Genomic DNA, 21,657 nt, shown 5'->3' on the forward strand with positions numbered 1-21,657 from the left:
TCGTCTGGCTCGCCTTCTCCTCGTAGGCTTAAAACTTGTCCCGTGTAAACGGGGACACATTTCGATCAGGAGCCTGTCCACAAACCGCCTGAGGGACCATCATACCGATAACACGGACCCAGGTAATTTAATGCAACGGATTGTGTTGTTATTCTGGCTGGGTTGTCCTGGGTGGTTGTAATGTTTAACGGCAATTTTTTAAGCTGCTGGAGTCCCAGAAATGGTGCAAACACTCGCAGATCCTTAACAAAATCAGAAATTGATTCAATAAAATAGATGCACCATATGCCGAAAAGGGAAGCTTGCGAGGGGCCTATAGACCACAATTGAAGATCTCCAGATCTTGCAGATTTACAGATTAACAGAGTTGGAAGGGACCCTGCAGGTCATCTAGTCCAACCCCCCCGCCCAAGCAGGAGACCCTACACCATTTCTGACAGATGGCAGTCCAGTCTCTTCTTGAAAGCCTCCAGTGATGAAGCTCCAACAACTCCCGAAGGCAACTTCTGTTCCATGGGTTGATTGTTCTCATGGTCAGAAAATTTCTCCTCATTTCTAGGTTGAATCCCTCCTTTTTCTAGAGTCTCAACATCTTTTTTATAGTGTGGTGACCAAAACTGGATGCAGTACTCTAGGTGTGGTCTTACTAAGGCTTTATAGAGTGATATTAGTACCTCCCTTGATCTTTGATTGTATCCCTCTGTTAATGCAATTTAGGATTGCATTGGCTTCTTTGGCCGCCGCTGCACACGGCTGGCTCATATTTAATTGGTTGTCCACTAAGACTTCAAGATCCCTCTCACAGTCACTGCTACCGTGTTTCCCCGAAAATAAGACCCTGTCTTATATTTTTTTGAATCCTGAAATAAGCGCTTGGCCTTATTGCCATGCACTCAAAAGCGCGACTGGGCTTATTATCAGGGGATGTCTTATTTGGGGGGAAACGGTATTTAGCCTGGTTTCACCCAGTCTATATGTGTGTTTTCGGTTTTTCTTGCCTAAGTGTCTTTACTTTTCTCTACACTAAATTTCATTTTGTTAGATGAATGGCCCAGGGTTCAAGTCTGTCGAGATCCATCTGGATCTTGAGCCTATCATCTAGGCTATGGTGTTAGCTATTCCTACCAGCTTAGTATCATCTGCAAATCTGACGAGTTCCCCTTCTATTCCCTTATCTAAGTCACCTTGGCTTCTACTAGGATGCTAGAATTATTTAACCTAAGAAGTAGGTTAAATGGCATTTTGAGTAAGGCCGTTTATGATGCTTGGACTCAGATCAAGGATTCTGCAGCCTGGAAAGTCCCTAAAGTCGTTTTTTTTTCTTCCTTTTTTAATTTACAAAATCTACATTTTAAAGACTTCAAAAGGGGATCTCTTTGCTTTGATCTCTTTCCTTTAGAGTAAAGGTAAAGGTTCCCCTCGCACTTACGTGCTACCCGTTCCCGACTCTAGGGGCCGGTGCTCATCTCCATTTCAAAGCCGAAGAGCCAGCACTGTCCGAAGACGTCTCCGTGGTCATGTGGCCGGCATGACTCAACGCCAAAGGCGCACGGAACGCTGTTCCCTTCCCACCAAAGGTGGTCCCTATTTTTTCTACTTGCATTTTTTACCTGCTTTCGAACTGCTAGGTTGGCAGAAGCTGGGACAAGTCACGGGAGCTCACCCTGTTACGCGGCAGCACTAGGGATTCGAACTGCTGAACTGCCGACCTTTCGATTGACAAGCTCAGCGTCTTACCCAGTAAGCCACTGCGTCCCTTTTGTTTAGAGTAGGGCTGCTCAAAGTATCAATGTTGACTTCCAAGGGTGGATGGGATTACAGGCAGTCTTGACTCGCAACCATTCGTTTAGTGACCATTCAAAGTTACGATGGCACTGAAAAAAAAAAGTGATTTACAAACAATCCTCACTCTTACAACTCTCATAGCATTTCCAAGGTCAGGAGATCAAAATTTGGGTGCTTAGCAACTGACATGTATTTACGACGGATGCAGTGTCCCGGGATCATGTGATCCCCATTTGTGACCTTCCCAGCCCGCTTCCGACAAGAGAAATCAATATAGGGAAAGTGTAACTTGCTTAACGGCTGCATGATCCGCTTAACATTTGGTGTGATTCACTTAACAACATGGTGAAAAAGCTTGCAAAATCGGGCACGATTCACTTAACAACCGCCATGATTAGTCATGGAAATTCTGATCCCAGTGGTGTTATAAGTCAAGAACTACGTATACAAATATATTGACCAAAATTTGATATATTGATATATCAAAACTCTATCTCTCTCACCTCCATCATCCATCTATTGTCTGTCTGTCTGTCTATTATCTATCTGTCTGTCTGTCTGCCTGTCTATCTATCTATCTATCAGAATAAAGTAGAGTAGAGTAGAATAGAATAGAATAGAATAGAATAGAATAGAATAGAATAAAATAGAATAGAATAAGCTGGAAGGGATCTTGAAGGTCTTCTAGTCCAGCCCCCTGCTCAAACAGGAGATCCTATACATTTCAGATAAGTGACTGTCTCTAGACTCTTCTTAAAAACATCCAGTGATGGAGCGCCCATGATTTCTGAAGGCAAGATGTTCCACTGATTAATTGTTCTAACTGTCAGGAAATGTCTCCTTAGTTCTAAGTTGCTTCTCTCCTTGATCAGTTTCCACCCATTGCTTCTTGTCCTGTCCTCAGGTGCTTTGGAGAACAGCTTCACTCCCTCTTCTTTGTGGCAGCCCCTGAGATATTGGAACACTGCTATCATGTCTCCCCTACTCCTTCTTTTCTCTACATTGGCCAAACCCAATTCCTGCATCCATTCATCTTATGTTTTAGCCTTCAGGCCTTTGACCATCTTAATTGCTCTTCTCTGCACTTTTTCCAAAGTCTCAACATCTTTTTTTGTCATGTGGTGACCAAAACTGGATGCAGTTATTCCAGGTGTGGCCTCACTAAGGCTTTATAAAGCGGTACTAATTCTTCACATGATTTTGATTCTGTGCCTCTGTTTATACAACCCAGGATTGTATTAGCTTTTTTGGCCTCTGCTGCAGACGACTGGCTCATATTCAAACGATCATCCACTAGGACTCCAAGGTCCATCTCACAGTGACTGTTCTTGAGCCAAGTCTCGCCTAATCTGTACTTATATCTTTAATTTTTTCCTGCCCTAAATATAAAACTTTGCTTTTCTCCACATTAAAATTCATTTTGTTGCATAGGGCCCATTGTTTGTCAAGATCTTTTTGGATCCTATTATCTATCTATCTATCTATCTATCTATCTATCTATCTATCTATCTATCTATCTATCTATATCTATCTCTTATCATCTATCGTTTATCTATATCTATATTTATCCATCATGACCACTGAGGATAGATAGGAGTATCCAAGGGATCAATGTTGTTATTGGAAGTGCCAGCCTTGCCAAGGTTGAGAAACAGTGGACTATGTTAACTAAAAAGGTACAGTTAGTTCTTAACCACAATTGATCACAATTGAGCCCAAAAGACAGACAGACAAACAGTATTATGGTTTGCTAGCATTTTTCATGTTTATTTGACTCGGATCACATAAGATGCTACGGGCTTTTTCAGAGAGCAACTCAGCTGCAAGAGACCAACAATACAAACTTTTGCAACTGCTGTGTTTGTGTGTCAAATGCATTTGTTGGGCCTCCAGGACTACAAAGATCTTGGCTCTGACCTAGCAACATTTCAGATTAACAGAGTTGGAGGGGACCTTATAGGTCATCTAGTCCAACCCCCCACTCAAGCAGGAGACCCTACAGGATTTCTGACAAATGGCAGTCCAATCTTTTCTTGAAAGTCTCAAGTGATGAAGCTCCCACAACTTCCGAAGGCAACTTCTGTTCCACTGGTTGATTGTTCTCACTGTCAGAAAGTTCCTCTTCATTTCTAGGTTGAATCTCTCCTTGATCAGTTTCCATCCATTGTTCCTTGTCTGGCCTTCAGGTGCCTTGGAAAATAGCTTGACTCCCTCCTCTCTGTAGCAGCCCCTCATATATTGGAAGGCTGTTATTATATGTCTCCTCTGGTCTTTCTCTTCTCTTCACTGGGCTAGCCAGGCCCAGTTCCTGCAACCGTTCCTCTTATGTTTTAGCCTCCAGTCCCCTCATCATCTTGGTTGCTCTTCCCTGCACGTTTTCTAGTCTCAAAGTCTTTCTTATAGTCTGGTGACCAAAACTGGATGCAGTACTCTAGCTGTGGTATTATTCAGTGGTGAAATCCAAATTTTTTTACTACCGGTTCTGTGAGTGTGGCTTGGTGGGTGTGGCAGGGGAAGGATACTACAAAATCTCCATTCCTCCTCTGTGGCTCAGACTGCTAATGCAGTCTGTTATTAACAGCAGCTGCCTGCAATTACTGCAGGTTCTATTCCCACCAGGCCCAAGGTTAACTCAGCCTTCCATCCTTTATAAGGTAGGTAAAATGAGGACCCAGATTGTTGGGGGCAATAAAAGTTGACTTTGTATATAAATATACAAATAGAATGAAGACTATTGCTAACATAGTGTAAGCTGCCCTGAGTCTTCGGAGAAGGGCGGGATATAAATGCAAATAAAAAAAAATTCCCACCCCACTGGGGCCAGCCAGAGGTGGTATTCGCCGGTTCTCTGAACTACACAAAATTTCCGCTACCGGTTCTGCAGAACCTGTCAGAACCTGCTGGATTTCACCCCTATGTCTGGAACCCTCACCATATCTCTGACATCAATACAATTGAACGTGTCCAGAAATATTTTACAAGAAGAGTTCTTCACTCCTCTGAAAACAACAAAATACCTTATCCCACCAGACTTGAAATCCTGGGTTTAGAAAACTTGGAACTCCGTCGCCTTCGACAGGACCTGAGTTTAACTCACAGAATCATCTATTGTAATGTCCTTTCTGTTAAAGAATACTTCAGCTTTAATTGCAATAATACAAGAGCAACCAATAGATTTAAACTTAATGTCAACCGCTTTAATCTAGATTGCAGAAAATATGACTTTTGTAACAGAATCATCAGTGCTTGGAACACATTACCTGACTCTGTGGTCTCTTCCCATAATCCCAAAAGCTTTAACCAAAAACTTTCTACTATTGACCTCACCCCATTCCTAAGAGGACCATAAGGGGCGTGCATAAGAGCACAAACGTGCCTACCGTTCCTGTCCTATTGTTTTTCTTTTTTCTTCTTCTTATATATATATGCTTATACCTCCTAATATTTCCTCATATATATGTTTATATACTATATAATCTTTTTGTGTGATGCTTATATATATTGTTGTGACAAAATAAATAAATAAAGAGTGGTATTAGTACCTCGCTTGATCTTGATTGTATCCCTCTTGTTAATGCAATTTGGGATTGCATTGGCTTTTTTGGTTGCCATCGCACACAGCTGGCTCATATTTAGCTGGTTGTCCACTAAGATCCCCCTCAGAGTTATTGCTATTAAGCCTGGTTTTACCCAGTTTATATATGTACTTCTGGTTTTTCTTGCCTAAAAGTAAAAGTCTTTACTTTTCTCTACACTGAAAAATATCTAGAGTCGGGACAGCATTGTGGCACAACATGGGATCTGTAAAGTCTCCAACTTCTTTTTGGAAATACAGAAGTTAGGTATCATCGCATATTTGGGGAAAATATGGACCTTAAAAAAGCATAACAAATATCCATGGGTACTTTCCCTACCCACATCACCTGTCAGGCAGCCTTGGAGATGTCTTCTTTCCTTCTTCTCTCTCTTTCTCTTGGCTAAGATGATCACGGATGGTGCAAGAGAGAATGTCACCTTGCGTGCTGGTGTTTGGAGTTGCTCAACGTGACAAAAATCGTGGGCGGGTGTTTGGACAAACGGGTTCCTTCCCAACAAATTCCAGGTACTTGTGAGACGAGAACAACGTCTTCTCTTGGTCCTGGGTCCGAAACATTTTTCTCACGCCCAAACGGTACACCTGATCCGCCAATCCAGCTGAGCGGCGAGGTGGAAGCATTCTTGAGGTTGCTTACCCAAAGCACCTAGTCATTGAAGGTAGGCTGCGCCTACGCATGGAGGGTTTTATTCAGTAAGGCCTTCCCTGTGTACTGTACATTTTCAGCGTGACCTGGGATTTATTTTTATTTATTTATTTATTTATTTTGTCAAACACAACAGTATATATAAGTATAAGCATGAAATAACTATACGAATTGGATGCAATCCAAGGGAACATTAGGACAGGAACGGTAGGCACACTAGTGCTCTTATGCACGCCCCTTACAGACCTCTTAGGAATGGGGGTGAGGTCAATAGTAGATAGTCTTTGGTTAAAGATTTGGGGATTTAGGGAAGAGACCACAGAGTCAGGTAGTGCATTCCAGGCATTAATAACTCTGTTACTGAAGTCATATTTTCTGCAATCAAGATTGGAGCGGTTCACTTTAAGTTTAAATCTATTGTGTGTTCGTGTGTTGTTGCGATTGAAGCTGAAGTAATCTTCGACAGGAAGGACATTGTAGCAGATGATTCTATGAGTTATACTCAGGTCATGCCGAAGGCGGCGGAGTTCTAAATTTTCTAAGCCCAGGATTTCACGTCTGGTGGCATAAGGTATTTTGTTGTAATCAGAGGAGTGGAGAACCCTTCTTGTAAAATATTTCTGGTCACGCTCAATTGTATTAATGTCCGTAATGAGGTATGGGTTCCTCCTAGACTTCTTCTTAGCTAACCAGGCGCCTTGGTGACGTCCCTCAAAAATGCTGGAAGCGAGATTGTGACCGTCCTGAGTTATTTATCTTCAGCAATTAATAATCCGAGGTAGACTATCCCTAGGCATGGAAGTGCTACACAATGCTGCCCCAACTATAGACTTTTCTGATTTGCTAGATCAGAGCAAAGGCCTTTGTAGTCCTGGAGGCCCAACAAATGCATTTGACACACCAACACAACCCAGTTGCAAAAGTTTGTGGCTTTTCTGTATTGTTGGTCTCTTGCATCGTGGACTTGATAGCACTTCTAAGCAAATGTTCTATTGATACTAACCAGAACTTATAGTCAAGATATTCAGTATTTGATATTACACATAATTACAGCGGCAAGGATCGCTTATGCACAGCTCTGGAAAAATGAAAAGATACCAACAGAAGAAGAAACAATCAAGAAAATTCTGGACTGCGCAGAGATGGCTAAATTAACAGAAGAAATAAAGGAAAAGGAAGAGACAGAATATTATCAAACATGGACCAAATGGTATGAGTGGTTGGAGAATAGGAAAACTGAATAGAAAAAAAGGATGGAGAAGATAACAAATGTGTAAAATATTGTAAATGAATGGAACTAGATGTAAAGGGACGATAAAGTCAAAGATAGTAAAAAAAGAAGGGAAAAAGGGAATGTATAAAGCAGAAAGCTGAAGGAACGAAACCGTCATGTAAAAAGAAAACACAGATTATGTGTTTATAGTGTGTATATTTGTGCTGTGTTGTGTCGTCGTAATAAAACCTGTAAAACCTTTTTTTTTTTTTTAAATGTTCTATTGAGGATGAGAAAAAAGGACTTTTCTCGTTGGCGAATGTTTCCATGGACTGGCTCCAACTTTGATTCATTCTCTTGGATGAACATCAATTGGATGGTTGCTGCATTGTGACATGGAGGAGAAACAATTGGCCAACAGGTCACGTTGTCCCTCCGCCTTCTCTCTCCCTCCCTCTCTCCCCCTGGGGTCAGTGTCAGGATCTTGCCAGGGGCGGGCTTCAAAAATTTTAGCAACGGGTTCTCTGCCCAGTTGCTGGTTGGGCGTGGCCATGTTGGGCGTGGCCTAGTTGGCCTCCTGCACCATGGAGGGGTCCTTTTTGCCCTCCCTAGGCTCCAGAGGCTTTCCTTGAGCCTCCGGGAGGGCAAAAACGGCCTCCCCAGTCTCCGGAGGCCCTCTGGAGGCCAGAAATGGGTTTCTGGCCTCCCTGAACTTCCAGTAGGCCCTGTTTTTTGCCCTCCCCAAGCCTCTGTGCACGCCCTGCACTTCCCTGCATCCAAAACGGGCCACGTGGGGACTCCTGGGAGGGGCAGGTCAGGGAGAGCTGGGTCAGCCAGGAGTGGGATTTGGGGGTTCTCCGAACTGCACAGAATCTTAGCTAGAGCAGGGGGTCCCCAACCTTTCGGACCTCAGGGACCACTAAATTCATAATTTTAAATCCCGCGGACCACTAATACGGTCTGCCTAATGACCGGCTGGGTGGGCGGTGCAATGTGGTCATGTGACTGGGTGGGCGTGACCAACTTGATGTCACTCACGTCGAGGGATGTCTTGCCAGCCTCTACTCGCCACTCCTCGCCTGCCCACCCGGGCTATTTAGGGCCCCAACAGGAAGCAGTTGTTGGAGCTAAACAGCCACCACGAGAAAGAGTTGGCAAAACAGCTCAGTTCAAATTGGATTTGACCAAGAAAGAGGCTCAGCAGAAGCACCACACTGAGGACTAGGAGCATAGGCTTTCCAAGCAGAGGGAAGACCTGCAAGAGTGCAAGGCCAAGTACCAGCACCTGGAGGCTCAGCAGGCTGAGATGGTCAGCCAGTTCCAAGCCATGAGGCAGTCCCACTGGAACAAGGCCCTCCGGCTCTTTGCCATCAGCGGTGCTTCCCTCCAGCCTTCACCCAAAGCCCTGCACCAGGAGGCTGAAGCAGACCCCAAGTTAGAATTTCTGCCCCCCCTCCGACCCACACAAAAAGACCCCAAAGGGGGAGACTCTCTGCAGCAACACAAACGTTCACTGCACGTATCCGTCCCAGGGGCCGTAGTTTGAGGACCCCTGATTTAGTGCAATATAAAAAATGCAAATAATTTTTCTGCGGCCCACCAAAATTATCTCGCGGACCACCAGTGGTCCACGGACCACCAGTTGGTGACCACTGAGCTAGAGGTTCGCCCAAACCCCTGTGAACTCTCCCTCCAGCAGCCCACCCCTGGATCTTGCACAGACAATAATGTGCAGCGAAAGTTTGAGTGTGTAATCGTCCATGAGTGAGTGATTGTAATGTGTGATTGTAGATGCTTCGTCACTGCAGGTTGTTAAGGGACAACCACCTGCCTGAAACTCTATGGAGATTCTCCATCATCATCATCATCATCATCATCATCATCATCATCATCATCATCATTATCATTATTATTATTATTATTATTATTATTATTATTATTTATTGGATTTCTAGACCGCCCTTCTCCCGAAGGACTCAGGGCGGTGTACAGCCAAGATAAAACATAAACCATGTACAATTAAAAATGAATTAAGAAACTTATTATACAATTGGCCAAAAAATTAAAATATTTAAAATCTAAAAACCCCAATTTAAAACATAAATAGAATTTAAAATTTAAAAAATCTAGACAGTTTAAAAGAAAAGCCTTAAGCCAGCCCCGCGCGAATGAACAGATGTGTTTTCAATTCGCGGCGAAAGGTCCGAAGGTCAGGTATTTGGCGTAGACCAGGGGGAAGCTCGTTCCAGAGAGTAGGAGCCACCACAGAGAAGGATCTTCCCCTGGGGGCCGCCAGCCAACATTGTTTGGCGGACGGCACCCTGAGAAGTCCTTCTCTGTGTGAGCGTACGGGTCGGTGGGAGGCATGGGGTAACAGCAGGCGGTCCCGTAAGTATAACCATAACCATCCAGGTCATGGTTGTCCCAAAGATGTTTGTTTGTTTTTCAAGAGGCAACTGAACTTTCTGTTTTTTTTTTTCCTTTTAAGACATTTCACTTCACCTCCGAGAAGCTTCTTCAGCTCTGACTGGATGGTGGGGAAATGGAAGGATTGATGCTCCTTGCAGAGAGCTGGTCATTGGCACTCATTCTGAGGGTCGTTGAGGCCACGTGGAGGTTTAATCTGTGTCCTCAGGGTCACCCGAGTGGTGCCAAATGGGTGTGGAGCCTTCTTGGAACAGTTGAAAGGACTGCGTTGTAGACTGGGGACAGATGTTGTTGTATCCCCTCCCCCTCTTTTGAGAGTTCTCCAAGTGGCCTTAACGTGTCGTGTCCCACTCCTCCTCTGACGGCCGGGTCGGGGAAGTCCGTATCAAGCGTGGCCGCGAAGCCTCTGCAGCTTTGCCAAAGTTCTGTCAGAGTTCTCAGGGCAGGCAGGAGTCCAAGGTGTGACTTCAGCAATCTAGATTAGACTTTGCCTGACTCAGAGAATGCCAGAAAGCAAATCTTTTATATAGGCCATGGAGTGTGGCTCCATGACTCAGCACTTATCCAGGCCTGCCCCTCCCTTCCTTTTGCTGACGTCGCCTTTCCATTCTCCGGAAGCGTGGATCTATCCACTGCATCGTTTCGTCCCCAGCTGCCGGCAATTCCAGCTCGTGGCTGGCTTCAGGCGCACATGCTATCGGGGGGAGGTTTGTTTGCTCGGTTTGTCCGGGCATGGTGCCAGGGCTGGGGGATGGAGGCATGCCAGGACATTCTTCTGCACTATCAGTCTCTGGCTGAGATAGCAGGAGATGAGAGGAGCCCGGCTGCGGAGAGGGGGCGAGCGAGGCACGACACTACGTCTGGCTAAAAGGACGCAAATGACCCGCTGTCTGCAAGGAATATAAATCCTTCCGTTTCCACACCATCCAATCAGAGCTGAAGAAACTTCTCGGTTGAGAAGCGAAACGTCTTCAAAGAAAAAAAAACAAGAAAGTCCAGTTGCTCCTGAAAAAAAAGAAAAAGCACCTGTCTGAAATGGTAGAGGGTCTCCTGCTTGAGCAGGGGGTTGGGCTAGAAGACCTCTGAGGTTCCCTTCCAGCTCTATTTTGATGGATTCTGCACGCAACCCAATGCTCACTGCGTTGGTGAAAGGCACCATTGGAGGCTGTTGGTAGGGTTGGGCTCCTACAGATTGCAATCCTTACTCTGTCTTCTCAACCTTTGGTATCTGAAGATCTAGATTTCTGGGCGGGGTACCGCCTCTTTGAAGTTCTGGAATGGATTGATAGCCGATTTGATCTGTTCCATTGCATGTCTCACATGCTTCTCACATGCTTGAGGATTATCACTGGTCACATCCTGAAGGAGTTCATCAGCCGTTGGCGTCCTACATAGCTAAAACCTATGAAGGACGGGGGCGGAAACTGAGTATGTTGCCCCAAAGAAGAGGGAGTCAAGCTATTCTCCAAAGCACCTGAGGGTAGAACAAGAAGCAATGGGTGGAAACTCATCATGGAGAGAAGCAACCTAGAACTAAGGAGAAATTTCCTGACAGTGAGAACAATTAATCAGTGGAACAACTTGCCTGCAGAAGTTGTGAATGCTCCAACACTAGAAATTTTTAAGAAAATGTTGGATAACCATCTGACTGAGATGGTGTAGGGTTTCCTGCCTGGGCAGGGGGTTGGACTAGAAGACCTCCAAGGTCCCTTCCAATTCTGATATGATGATGATGATGATGATGATGATGATGATGATGATGATGATGATGATGATGATGATGATGTCTAGTCTAATGAAGAGAAGAAATAGGGGAGACACGATAGCCATCTTCCAATATCTCAGGGGCTGCCCCAAAGAAGAGGGAGTCAAGCTATTCTCCAAAGCACCCGAGGGCAGGACAAGAAGCAATGGGTGGAAACTAATTCAGTTTAGTTTCTTTTTTATTTTAATATAAATTTTATTTGAATTTTAACAATTAAACAATTTTCATTCAACTCTTGTGCGTGACCGTGACCATTTACATATCATCCCGTTAGCGTTCTCCTATACTCTTTATAATTTTACTAAATTATATTACTAATTCTAATTTGAATTTCTAATTCTTACTAATTCTACTATTTGTTATTTCCCCTTTTTTTCCTACTTTTGACCCAATTATACCATTTCCCCCATATTACATAAAAATCCGAATCTATCCGTCCTTTCAATTCAAGTGTCAATTCAAGTGTTCTTTCAATTCAACTGTTTCAACTCCTACCCTCAAAACGACGCTATAGAGCACTGCACACCAGAACAACTAGACACAAAAACAGTTTTTTCCCAAACACCATCACTCTGCTAAACAAATAATTCCCTCAACACTGTCAGACTATTTACTGAATCTGCACTACTATTAATCTTCTCATCGTTCCCATCACCAATCTCTTTCCACTTATGACTGTATGACTCTAACTTTGTTGCTGGCAATCCTTATGATTTATATTGATATATTGACCATCATTTGTGTTGTAAATGTTGTACCTTGATGAAGGTATCTTTTCTTTTATGTACACTGAGACAGTGGTGAAATTTTTTTTACTACCGGTTCTGTGGGTGTGCCTTGGTGGCATGGTGTGGCTTGGTGGGCGTGGCTTGGGCAGGATACTGCAAAATCCCCATTCCCTTCCCACTCGTGGGGGAAGGATATTGCAAAATCTCCATTCCCTCCCCACTCTGGGGCCAGCCAGAGGTGGTATTTGCCTGTTCTCCGAACTGCTCAAAATTTCTGCTACCGGTTCTCCAGAACCTGTCAGAACCTGCTGGATTTCACCCCTGCACTGAGAGCATCTGCACCAAGACAAATTCCTTGTGTGTCCAATCGCACTTGGCCAATAAAAAATTCTATTCTATTCTATTCTAAGTGTCGTTTCAATAGTCAATATTTTTCTAATTATTAACTCTTCAGAGGGTCTATTTGAGCTTCTCCAACATTGCACAAATACCAGTCTTGCTGCCGTTTAATTCAGTTTAGTTTCTAATAACCTGGAACTCAAGAGAAATTTCCTGACAGTCAGGACAATTAACCGGTGGAACTACTTGCCTCCAGAAGTTGTGGGTGCTCCTGCTCCATCACTGGAAGATTTTAAGATTTTAAATGGATAACCAATTTTTGTCCAGAACGGAATAATAGGGTCATTTGTTTTAGGCAGGGAGTTGGAGTAGAAGACTTTAAGATCCCTTCCAACTACAACTACATAGTTGTAGTTGGAAGTAGATAGTACATAGTACATACTGAACATAGTACATAGTATATAGTACATAGTACATACTGCAACTACATAGCATAAAAGGCTCTAAGAGTTGTAAACCTAATTTTGCGTAGCTTCTTTTCCAAAAACTCTACACTACTAACCAGAGCATACAAAACATTTGCAAGACCCCTTCTTGACTTTTGTAACAGAGTTGTTAACGCTTGGAACACACTACCTGACTCTATGGTCTCTTCCCAAACTCCCAAAAGCTTTAACCAAAAACTGTCTACCGTTGACCTCACCCCATTCCTAAGAGGACTATAAGGGGCGTGCATAAGTGCACAAAAGTGCCTACCGTTCCTTTCATTGTATGTGCTTGTATATAATGTTGTGACAAAATAAATAATAATAATAAAAAAAACTCTCTTATTCGGTTATTCTGCTGCGGGTTTCCCCCCCCCCCAGAAGATGTCAGAATTGGACTATTAATACAAGTAAGTGGATGGACGGATGGATTTGTAGTAAACTACGGATTGTCTTCTCTTGCAGTTCAACCAGAGCTCCTCATGGCGACTGAAGGGGAGAACCAGAATGTCACGAAGACCGAGGTCAGTTTCCAAACTCTTGCTTTCCGAGAATGATGGTTACCAGGAATGCTGCTGCATGGTTTGCGGAGTCCACTGGTGGCTCGGTGCCCGTCTATAGACTCCAGCCACACCTCCTCCGACTTGGTGCCCCTCCCGGCTAGGTTGGAAGCATTCCTTGCCATCATGGTTTTTGTGATCCTAGCAGAGGATGATGGGATCAGCAATCCCAAGCTATTCACAAGAGACCATGTTTGGCAGAAGTCTCAAAGAAACTCCCTACAGGTAGTCCTCGACTTACGACCACAATAGGGATCCAGATTTCTGTTGCTAAGTAAGGGATTGCCAAGTAAGTTGTGCCCAGTTTTTTCCATAATTCACTGAAGTTATCCCTCTACAGGTAGTCCTGGATTTATGACAGTTCATTTAGTGACTGTGCAAAATTACAACGGCACTCAAAATAGTGGACATGACCGGTTTTCACACTTACGACCGTTGCAGCCTCCCTATGGCCACATGAACAAAATTCAGATGCTTGGCAACTGACTCCTATTTTACAACCGTTGCGGTGTCCTGGAGTCACGTGATCTTCTTTTGCGACCTTCTGATAAACAAAATCCGCGGGGAACCCGGATTCACTTAACAAACCCTGTCACTCACTTAGCAACCGCAGTGATTCGCCGAACAACCGTGGCAAGAAAGGTCGTAAAATTAGGACGAAACTCTCTTCGCAACTGCCTTTCTAAGCAACAAACATTTTGGGCTGAATGGTGGTCATAAGTCGAGGACTATCTGTATGTTAAGGTTAGTTCGATCTACTCATCAAAAAATGTTGTCCCGGAAAAGTCCATCCACTTTGGTGAGAAGAAAAAAAATAAGCTATTTATTTTAAACCATCATCATCTTCTAATGACCCAATAATGATGGATGGAATCTGGGCAACTGAATGGAGCAAGTGGAGTGTTTTACTGGCCGGATGCCCTTCCCTGTCGCCAATGCGGAGTTTTGTTCAGCAGATATATTCTCATCGTGCCCAGAGAGAGTAATTATCTGCCTCTATCTAGGATCGAACTCACAGCCTCCTGATTGTGAGGCCAGAGCTCCATCTCTAGGCCTCCGCAACATTCAAGCTATTTATTTTAAATACACATTTAAAATGTACAAAATTATGACCTCAATTTCACAGTGGAGGGTTAATGTTTCACCTGATGTTAAACAAATAATGTCCGGATGGCTTTTCCATAGAAAAACTGCTCGGTTTTGTCTAAATCAGGCAGTGGTGAAATCCAATTTTTTTTTTTACTACTGGTTCTGTGGCCGTGGCTTGGTGGGCATGGCAGGGGAAGGATACTGCAAAATCCCCATTCCCACCCCACACTGGGCCCAGCCAGAGATGGTATTTGCTGGTTCTCCAAACTACTCAAAATTTCCACTACCAGTTCTCCAGAACCTGTTTGATTTGACTCCTGAAATCAGCGCTCTCCAACTTTGGCAACGTTAAGACTTGTGGACTTCAACTCCCAGAGTTCCTCCGCCAGCTTCCAACCATGGCAATTTTAAGACTTGTGGACTACAACTCCCAGGAACTCTGGGAGTTGAAGTCCATAAGCCTTAAAGTTGCCAAGGTTGGAGACCCCTGGTCTAAATGAAATTTTTTTGTGTCCTTGGTCTTTCATGGAAGCCTATCAAGGACTCTGCAGAACACAATTTGCGAAGCCCCCATTTTAACCACAACTGATTAAGTTCATGCCAGTTGCATCGCCGCTAAAGTACAGCTAGTCCTCAACTTACGGCCGCAGTTGGAAGCAGCATTGGCGTTGCTAAGCCAGGTGATCGTTCAGTCAGTCACGGCCAAAGGTGGTATTTAGCCGGTTCGGACCGGTTCAACCGAACCGGTAGCGGAAATCGGCTCTATGCCATCCTATTTAGCCGCGTGCACGCTCACATTTGCGAACCGGTAGAGAACGTAAGTGAATACCACCCCTGGTTACGCCTCAGGTTGAGTCCCTTCTGCCGTGGTTGTTAAGGGAATCACTGCAGCCATTAAGTGAGTCATACAGTCATTAAGCGAATTCGGCTTCCCGGTTGACTTTGCTCGTCGGATGGGACGGTCGTAAATGCAGACCACGTGAACCAGGGAGGCTGCGACCGTCGTAAACCCATGCCAGTGGCAAGCGCCCAAATTTTGATCACGTGACCAGTAGGGATACGGCGATCGTTGTAAGTGCGGGGGGCAGCCATACTTCACTTGTAACTTTGAACGGTCACTAAATGAGTCATTGTAAGTGGAGGACTACCCCTATAGCAAACGTAGTGGGGGGATCCCCTGATGGAGACATTCCATCAGCCCCAGCCACAAACGGCAACGCTCAGAGGTGATGGGAGGTGTAGTCAGTGGGGAATCCAAATGCTTTTACTACGGGTTCGGTGGGCGTGGCTTGGTGGGCGCGGCAGGGAAAGGATATTGCAAAATCTCCATTCCCTCCCCACTCTGGGGCCAGCCAGAGGTGGTATTTGCGGGTTCTTCGAACTACTCAAAATTCCCACCACCGGTTCTCCAGAATCTGCTGGATTTCACCCCCGGGTGTAGTCCATGTAATCTAGAATAGAGATCTCCAGCCTTGGTCACTTTAAGACTTGAGGACTTCAACTCCCAGAATTTGGGAGTTGAAGTCCACAAGTCTTAAAGTGGCCGAGGTTGGAGACCTCTGATCTAGAAGTATCCTGGAAGCCACAGATCTCTTTGGCCAGGGATCCAGCTGAGATCAACTTGCTTGCTTCCCTCCAGAATATCGTGACCAGGGTCACCAACCTACCTTTGGTCAGCTCCGCGTACGAAGTGTGGTCCTCCGTATACCAGTACGCCAAGAAGACCTACCCCTGCGTCAACACAGCCTGCAACATTGTGGAAATGGTGGCTGCGGTCGCCGTGGGCAGCGCCCGTGGCGGGGCCCAACCTCTCCTGCCCCATCTTGAGCCGCAAAGTGAGTCCGAAGATGTCATCTTTCTACAGTCCTTCTAAGGTTGAGCGTCCCTTGGCTGCCGCCAAGTTTCTAGTCCTCATGGCGTTTAACATTTCTTGGCAAAACCCTGTTTCGCCTTACCTCCAGGATTCTGTCTCCTCCTTTTGAAGAGAATGCATTCGGACGTTCTCATTTTTTTAACCCCTCTTTCTCCAACTTGGTAGTTTAATTCAGGGGGGTTTATTACCTCCTGCAAACCCCCCCCCGCCCCCCGTTTCAAAGGGGGCTGAATTCATTGATCAAACAAGTGAGCAGAACTTTTTGCTCTCTGGAGTAAAGCTCGGAAGCCCTCGGTCTGTGCAATTACAGATTACAGAGTAACAGAGTTGGAAGGGACCTTATAGGTCATCTAGTCCAAACCCTCCCCCCCTCAAGCAGGAGACCCTACACCGTGAAAACCTTTTAAGGGCCTCTGTGGCTCAGACTGGTAAAACAGTCTGTTATTAACAACAGCTGCCTGCAATTACTGCAGGTTCTAGTCCCACCAGGCCCAAGGTTGACTCAGCCTTCCATCCTTTATAAGGTAGGTAAAATGAGGACCCAGATTGTTGGGGGGGCAATAAGTTGACTTTGTATATAAATATACAAATAGAATGAGACTATTGCCTTACACACTGTAAGCCGCCCTGAGTCTTCAGAGAAGGGCGGGATATAAATGTAAATAAATAAATAAATAAATAAATAAATAAATAAATAAATAAATAAATAAATAAATAAAAAGTTGACTTTGTATATAATATACAAATGGATGAAGACTATTGCTAACATAGTGTAAGCCGCCCTGAGTCTTCGGAGAAGAGCGGGATATAAATGCAAATAATAATAATAAAATAATAATGAAAATCCTTGTCTGCAAACGGCTAAAACAGCCTTTTTAAGAAATCTGAACTCATTTAGAATTCACGTCTGATGTTTTTTCTCAGTTTAATTACTGGTGTGTTGTTGTTGTTTTTTTAAAAAAAAATAACCCAATTCACTTTTCATTTATAAAAAGAGGATGTTTTCAGCCAAATAGGAACGCTTTTAGCTCCTTTTGCACAGGGATCAAGAAATGGAAGACCTAAATCAATTTTAAATCAATTGTCATATATTAGGGAACGTGGTTTTCTTTTTAATCTGAAAGAATATTAGCATTTCAGACTGAAAGAGAAGGTGAGGCTGGTTTGACTTAAAGCCAAACGTTTAAAAACTTTTTTTTTTCTTTTACCCCTTTCCTAGTTGCAACCGTGAACGAATATGCTTGCAAAGGATTGGACAGCCTGGAGAAAAAACTGCCAATTCTTCAACAACCAACATACCAGGTATGATAAATTAGCAAAGTGCCCAAAACTACACCTTGCTGGCTGGGGAATTCTGGGAGTTGGAAGTCCAGACATCTTAAAAAGATGTTGAGACTCTAGAAAGAGTGCAGAGAAGAGCAACAAAGATGATTAGGGGACTGGAGGCTAAAACATATGAAGAATGGTTGCAGGAACTGGGTATGTCTAGTTTAATGAAAAGGGGAGACATGATAGCAGTCTTCCGATATCTCAGGGGTTGCCACAAAGAAGAGGGAGTCAAACTATTCTCCAAAGCACCTGAAGGCAGGACAAGAAGCAATGGGTGGAAACTAATCAAGGAGAGAAGCAATTTAGAACTAAGGAGAAATTTCCTGACAGTCAGTGAGAACAATTAATAAGTGGAACGACTTGCCTGCAGAAATTGTAAATGCTCCAACACTGGAAATTTTTAAGAAAATGTTGGATAACCATCTGTCTGAGATGGTGTAGGGTTTCCTGCCTGGGCAGGGGGTTGGACTAGAAGACCTCCAAGGTCCCTTCCAACTCTGTTATTATGAATATATACAAGGAAATGAATCAACAACTCTATTGTTGTTGTTGTTGTTGTTGTTGTTATTATTATTATTATTATTTTTTATTATTATTTTTTGTTTACATTTATACCCCGTCCTTCTCCGAAGACTCAGGGCGGCTTACAGTGTATAAGGCAATAGTCTCATTCTATTTGTATATTTTTACAAAGTCAACTTATTGCCCTCCCAACAATCTGGGTCCTCATTTTACCTACCTTATAAAGGATGGAAGGCTGAGTCAACCTTATTTTTATTATTATTACTTGTGGACTTCAACTCCCAGAATTCCTCAGCCAGCAAAGCTTGGAGGTTTGCTGGAGGTTGGAAGCCTCTGCTCTAGAGCAGAGGTGGGAAATGATGGCCCCTTTAAGACTGGCGGACTTCAATTCCCAGAATTCTTGAGGCAGACATGCTCAGCCATGCTGGTTCTGGAATTCTGGGAGTTGAAGTCCACAAGTCACAAAAGGGCCGTAGTTCCCCACCAGTGGTGTTGGGTTGCTACCAGTTCTACCCAGATCGGCGAACCGGTAGTGGCAGCGACAGGAGGCTCCAACCACTCGCGCCGGACGAGAGCGCAAGTGAACCGATAGCGACGGGTTTTGCAACCCACTAGTGTTCCCCTCCCCTGTTCTAGACGATTGCAACTACAGGTAATCCTCAACTTACGACCACAATCGAGCCCAGCGTTTATGTTGCTAAGTGAGAAATCCGTTAAGTAAGCTTCGTCCTATTTTACGCCTTTTCTCGCCGCATTTGGTAAGTGAATCACTGCGGTTGTTAAACGAGTAACCCGGTCGTTAAGTGAATCTGACTCCCCCATTGGCTCGGCTTGTCAGAAGGTCGCAAAAGGGGATCACGTGACACTGCGGTCCTGGGACACTGCAACCGTCATAAACTTGAGTCACGTGTCAAGCATCCAAATGTAAAATCGCGTGACCATGGGGACGCTCCAGCGGTCATAAATGTGAAATACAGTCACAAGTCCCTTTTTTCGGTACCGTGGTAACTTTGAAGGGTCACTAAACTGTTGTAAATGGAGGACTATCTGTAATTCGCATTTGCTCCAGAGGGTATGATTAGACAAATAGGACAAAAAAAATATGAATGTGGATATCTTCATCAACATCTTCATCAACATCTTCATCAATGACTTGGACGAGGGGATAGATGGGGAACTCATCAAATTTGCAGATGACACCAAGCTGGCAGGAATAGCCAACACTCCAGAAGATAGGCTCAAGTTACAGAAAGATCTTGACAGACTTGAACATTGGGCGCTATCTAACAAAATGAAATTCAATGGTGAAAAAAGTAAGGTTCTACATTTAGGCAGGAAAAATCAAATGCACAGGTACAGTATATGTGGTACCTTGCTCAATAGTAGTAACTGTGAGAGGGATCTTGGAGTCCTAGTGGATAACCATTTAGATATGAGCCAGCAGTGTGCAGCAGCTGCCAAAAAAGCCAACACAGTTCTGGGCTGCATAAACAGAGGGATAGAATCAAGATCACGTGAAGTGTTAATACCACTTTATAATGCCTTGGTAAGGCCACACTTGGAATATTGCATCCAGTTTTGGTCGCCACGATGTAAAAAAGATGTTGAGACTCTAGAAAGAGTGCAGAGAAGAGCAACAAAGATGATTAGGGACTGAGGCAAAAACATATGAAGAACGGTTGCAGGAACTGGGTATGTCTAGTTTAACAAAAAGAAGGACTAGGGGAGACATGATAGCAGTGTTCCAATATCTCAGGGGTTGCCACAAAGAAGAGGGAGTCGGGCTGTTCTCCAAAGCACCTGAGGGTAGAACAAGAAGCAATGGGTGGAAACTGGTCAAAGAAAGAAGCAACTTAGAACTAAGGAGAAATTTCCTGACAGTTAGAACAATTAATAAGTGGAACGACTTGCCTGCAGAAGTTGTGAATGCTCCAACACTGGAAATTTTTAAGAAAATGTTAGATAACCATCTGACTGAGATGTGTAGGGTTTCCTGCCTGGGCAGGGGGTTGGACTAGAAGGCCTCCAAGGTCCCTTCCAACTCTGATGTTATGTTATGTTATGATATAGATTAGTTATTTATGGGACCTTATTGCAAGGATGAGGCCCCTTCCTCGTCACTGGAGTTTTTCGTCACATAGTGAATCAGTGCAATCTGTAGAGGGTTGGACTCGATGACCTCGGAGCTCCCTTTAAACACCATGGTTCCAGAGAGTCTTCTCAAAAAGGTACAATTAAAAGACGAGAGAGGAAAGAAACCGTGCAAAACACATTTTTCCCAGCAATTAACATCTGGATCAGCAGGAAATTGAATCCGATAAAGAAGCAATGAAGGAATTCCACCCCAGGGATGGCCAGGTTCCTATCTATCAAGAACTTGTAATATATTATAATACTGTATCTATAAAAAGATCATGATAGGAAAAAAACTACCTGCAAACTTCACTCCTACGTACACCGATGACGTAACCTAGCATGGTAATGAGACGTCTGCAGGAAAACCACCCAGTTTAGAGAACTCCAACGATCTATCATGTTTTTGGAAATGCAGGTATTCATTTACTTACAATTGTAACGCAGCCAGCTCATAAGCCATGACAGTCATAAAGCAGGTCGGTCACATGATTCACACCCACCCCCCGATTTTATGACTTTTTTGAGGCACTCATCAAATGACCATGGCAGTTGTTAAATGAATGTCGAGGTCATTAGGCTTGCTGTGAGTGAAGTTTTGCCCCAAAACGGAACGTCACTTCCCATTTTTCGACGAAACTGTTGTGAACCACAATCGAAGGGCTAAACAGGTCCCTCAACCGATCTGTTTTACGACCATCATGACAAGCAGCTGCACTATGGTCATAAGCTGAGGACCACTTAACGGAGGGATTGTGACTGTCTGAATTGCAGAATTGAGTTGCAACTTCCTTTTTTTTTTACAGGCAGGTTGTAACTTCAACCAGTTGCTAAGTGACTGGCCGTACCTCAAGGACTAGTATATATTACAAGTCACTTGCCAGGGTCACATTGTGATTTTGCTCAGAGTTTTCCAACTCAACAACTTTCCGGCTCTTGCCCAAATATTAGGCGTTCATTTGTAGGTTGCCTTAGATCAGGGGTCTCCAACTTTGGTCCCTTTAAGACTTGTGGACTCCAACTTGGAACTCCGTCGCCTTCGACAAGACCTAAGTTTAACTCACAGAATCATCTATTGTAATGTCCTTCCTGTTAAAGACGACTTCAGCTTTAATTGCAATAATACTAGAGCAACTAATAGATTTAAACTTAATGTCAACCGCTTTAA

The 21,657-nt window shown here is 44.0% G+C and overlaps 1 protein-coding gene across 2 annotated transcripts in view; it reads left to right on the forward strand.

Annotated features, from left to right (window-relative positions):
- Nucleotides 1-21,657, forward strand: part of LOC131188364 (perilipin-3-like) — a 29,433-nt gene continuing 7,776 nt past the window's right edge. Inside the window, exons 1-5 of one of the 2 annotated variants that reach the window (XM_058163595.1) lie at nucleotides 51-122; nucleotides 5,768-5,887; nucleotides 13,449-13,507; nucleotides 16,272-16,467; nucleotides 17,725-17,807. In XM_058163595.1, coding sequence (XP_058019578.1) covers nucleotides 13,466-13,507; nucleotides 16,272-16,467; nucleotides 17,725-17,807 — 321 coding nt within the window. In that variant the 5' untranslated portion in view covers nucleotides 51-122; nucleotides 5,768-5,887; nucleotides 13,449-13,465. Of the gene's footprint in view, nucleotides 123-5,767; nucleotides 5,888-13,448; nucleotides 13,508-16,271; nucleotides 16,468-17,724; nucleotides 17,808-21,657 lie in introns of both variants that reach the window. The other variant, XM_058163594.1, reaches the window with a different exon arrangement.

The sequence above is a fragment of the Ahaetulla prasina genome, chromosome 1 (assembly GCF_028640845.1).
Source record: "Ahaetulla prasina isolate Xishuangbanna chromosome 1, ASM2864084v1, whole genome shotgun sequence".
Classification (NCBI taxonomy): Eukaryota; Metazoa; Chordata; class Lepidosauria; order Squamata; family Colubridae; genus Ahaetulla; species Ahaetulla prasina.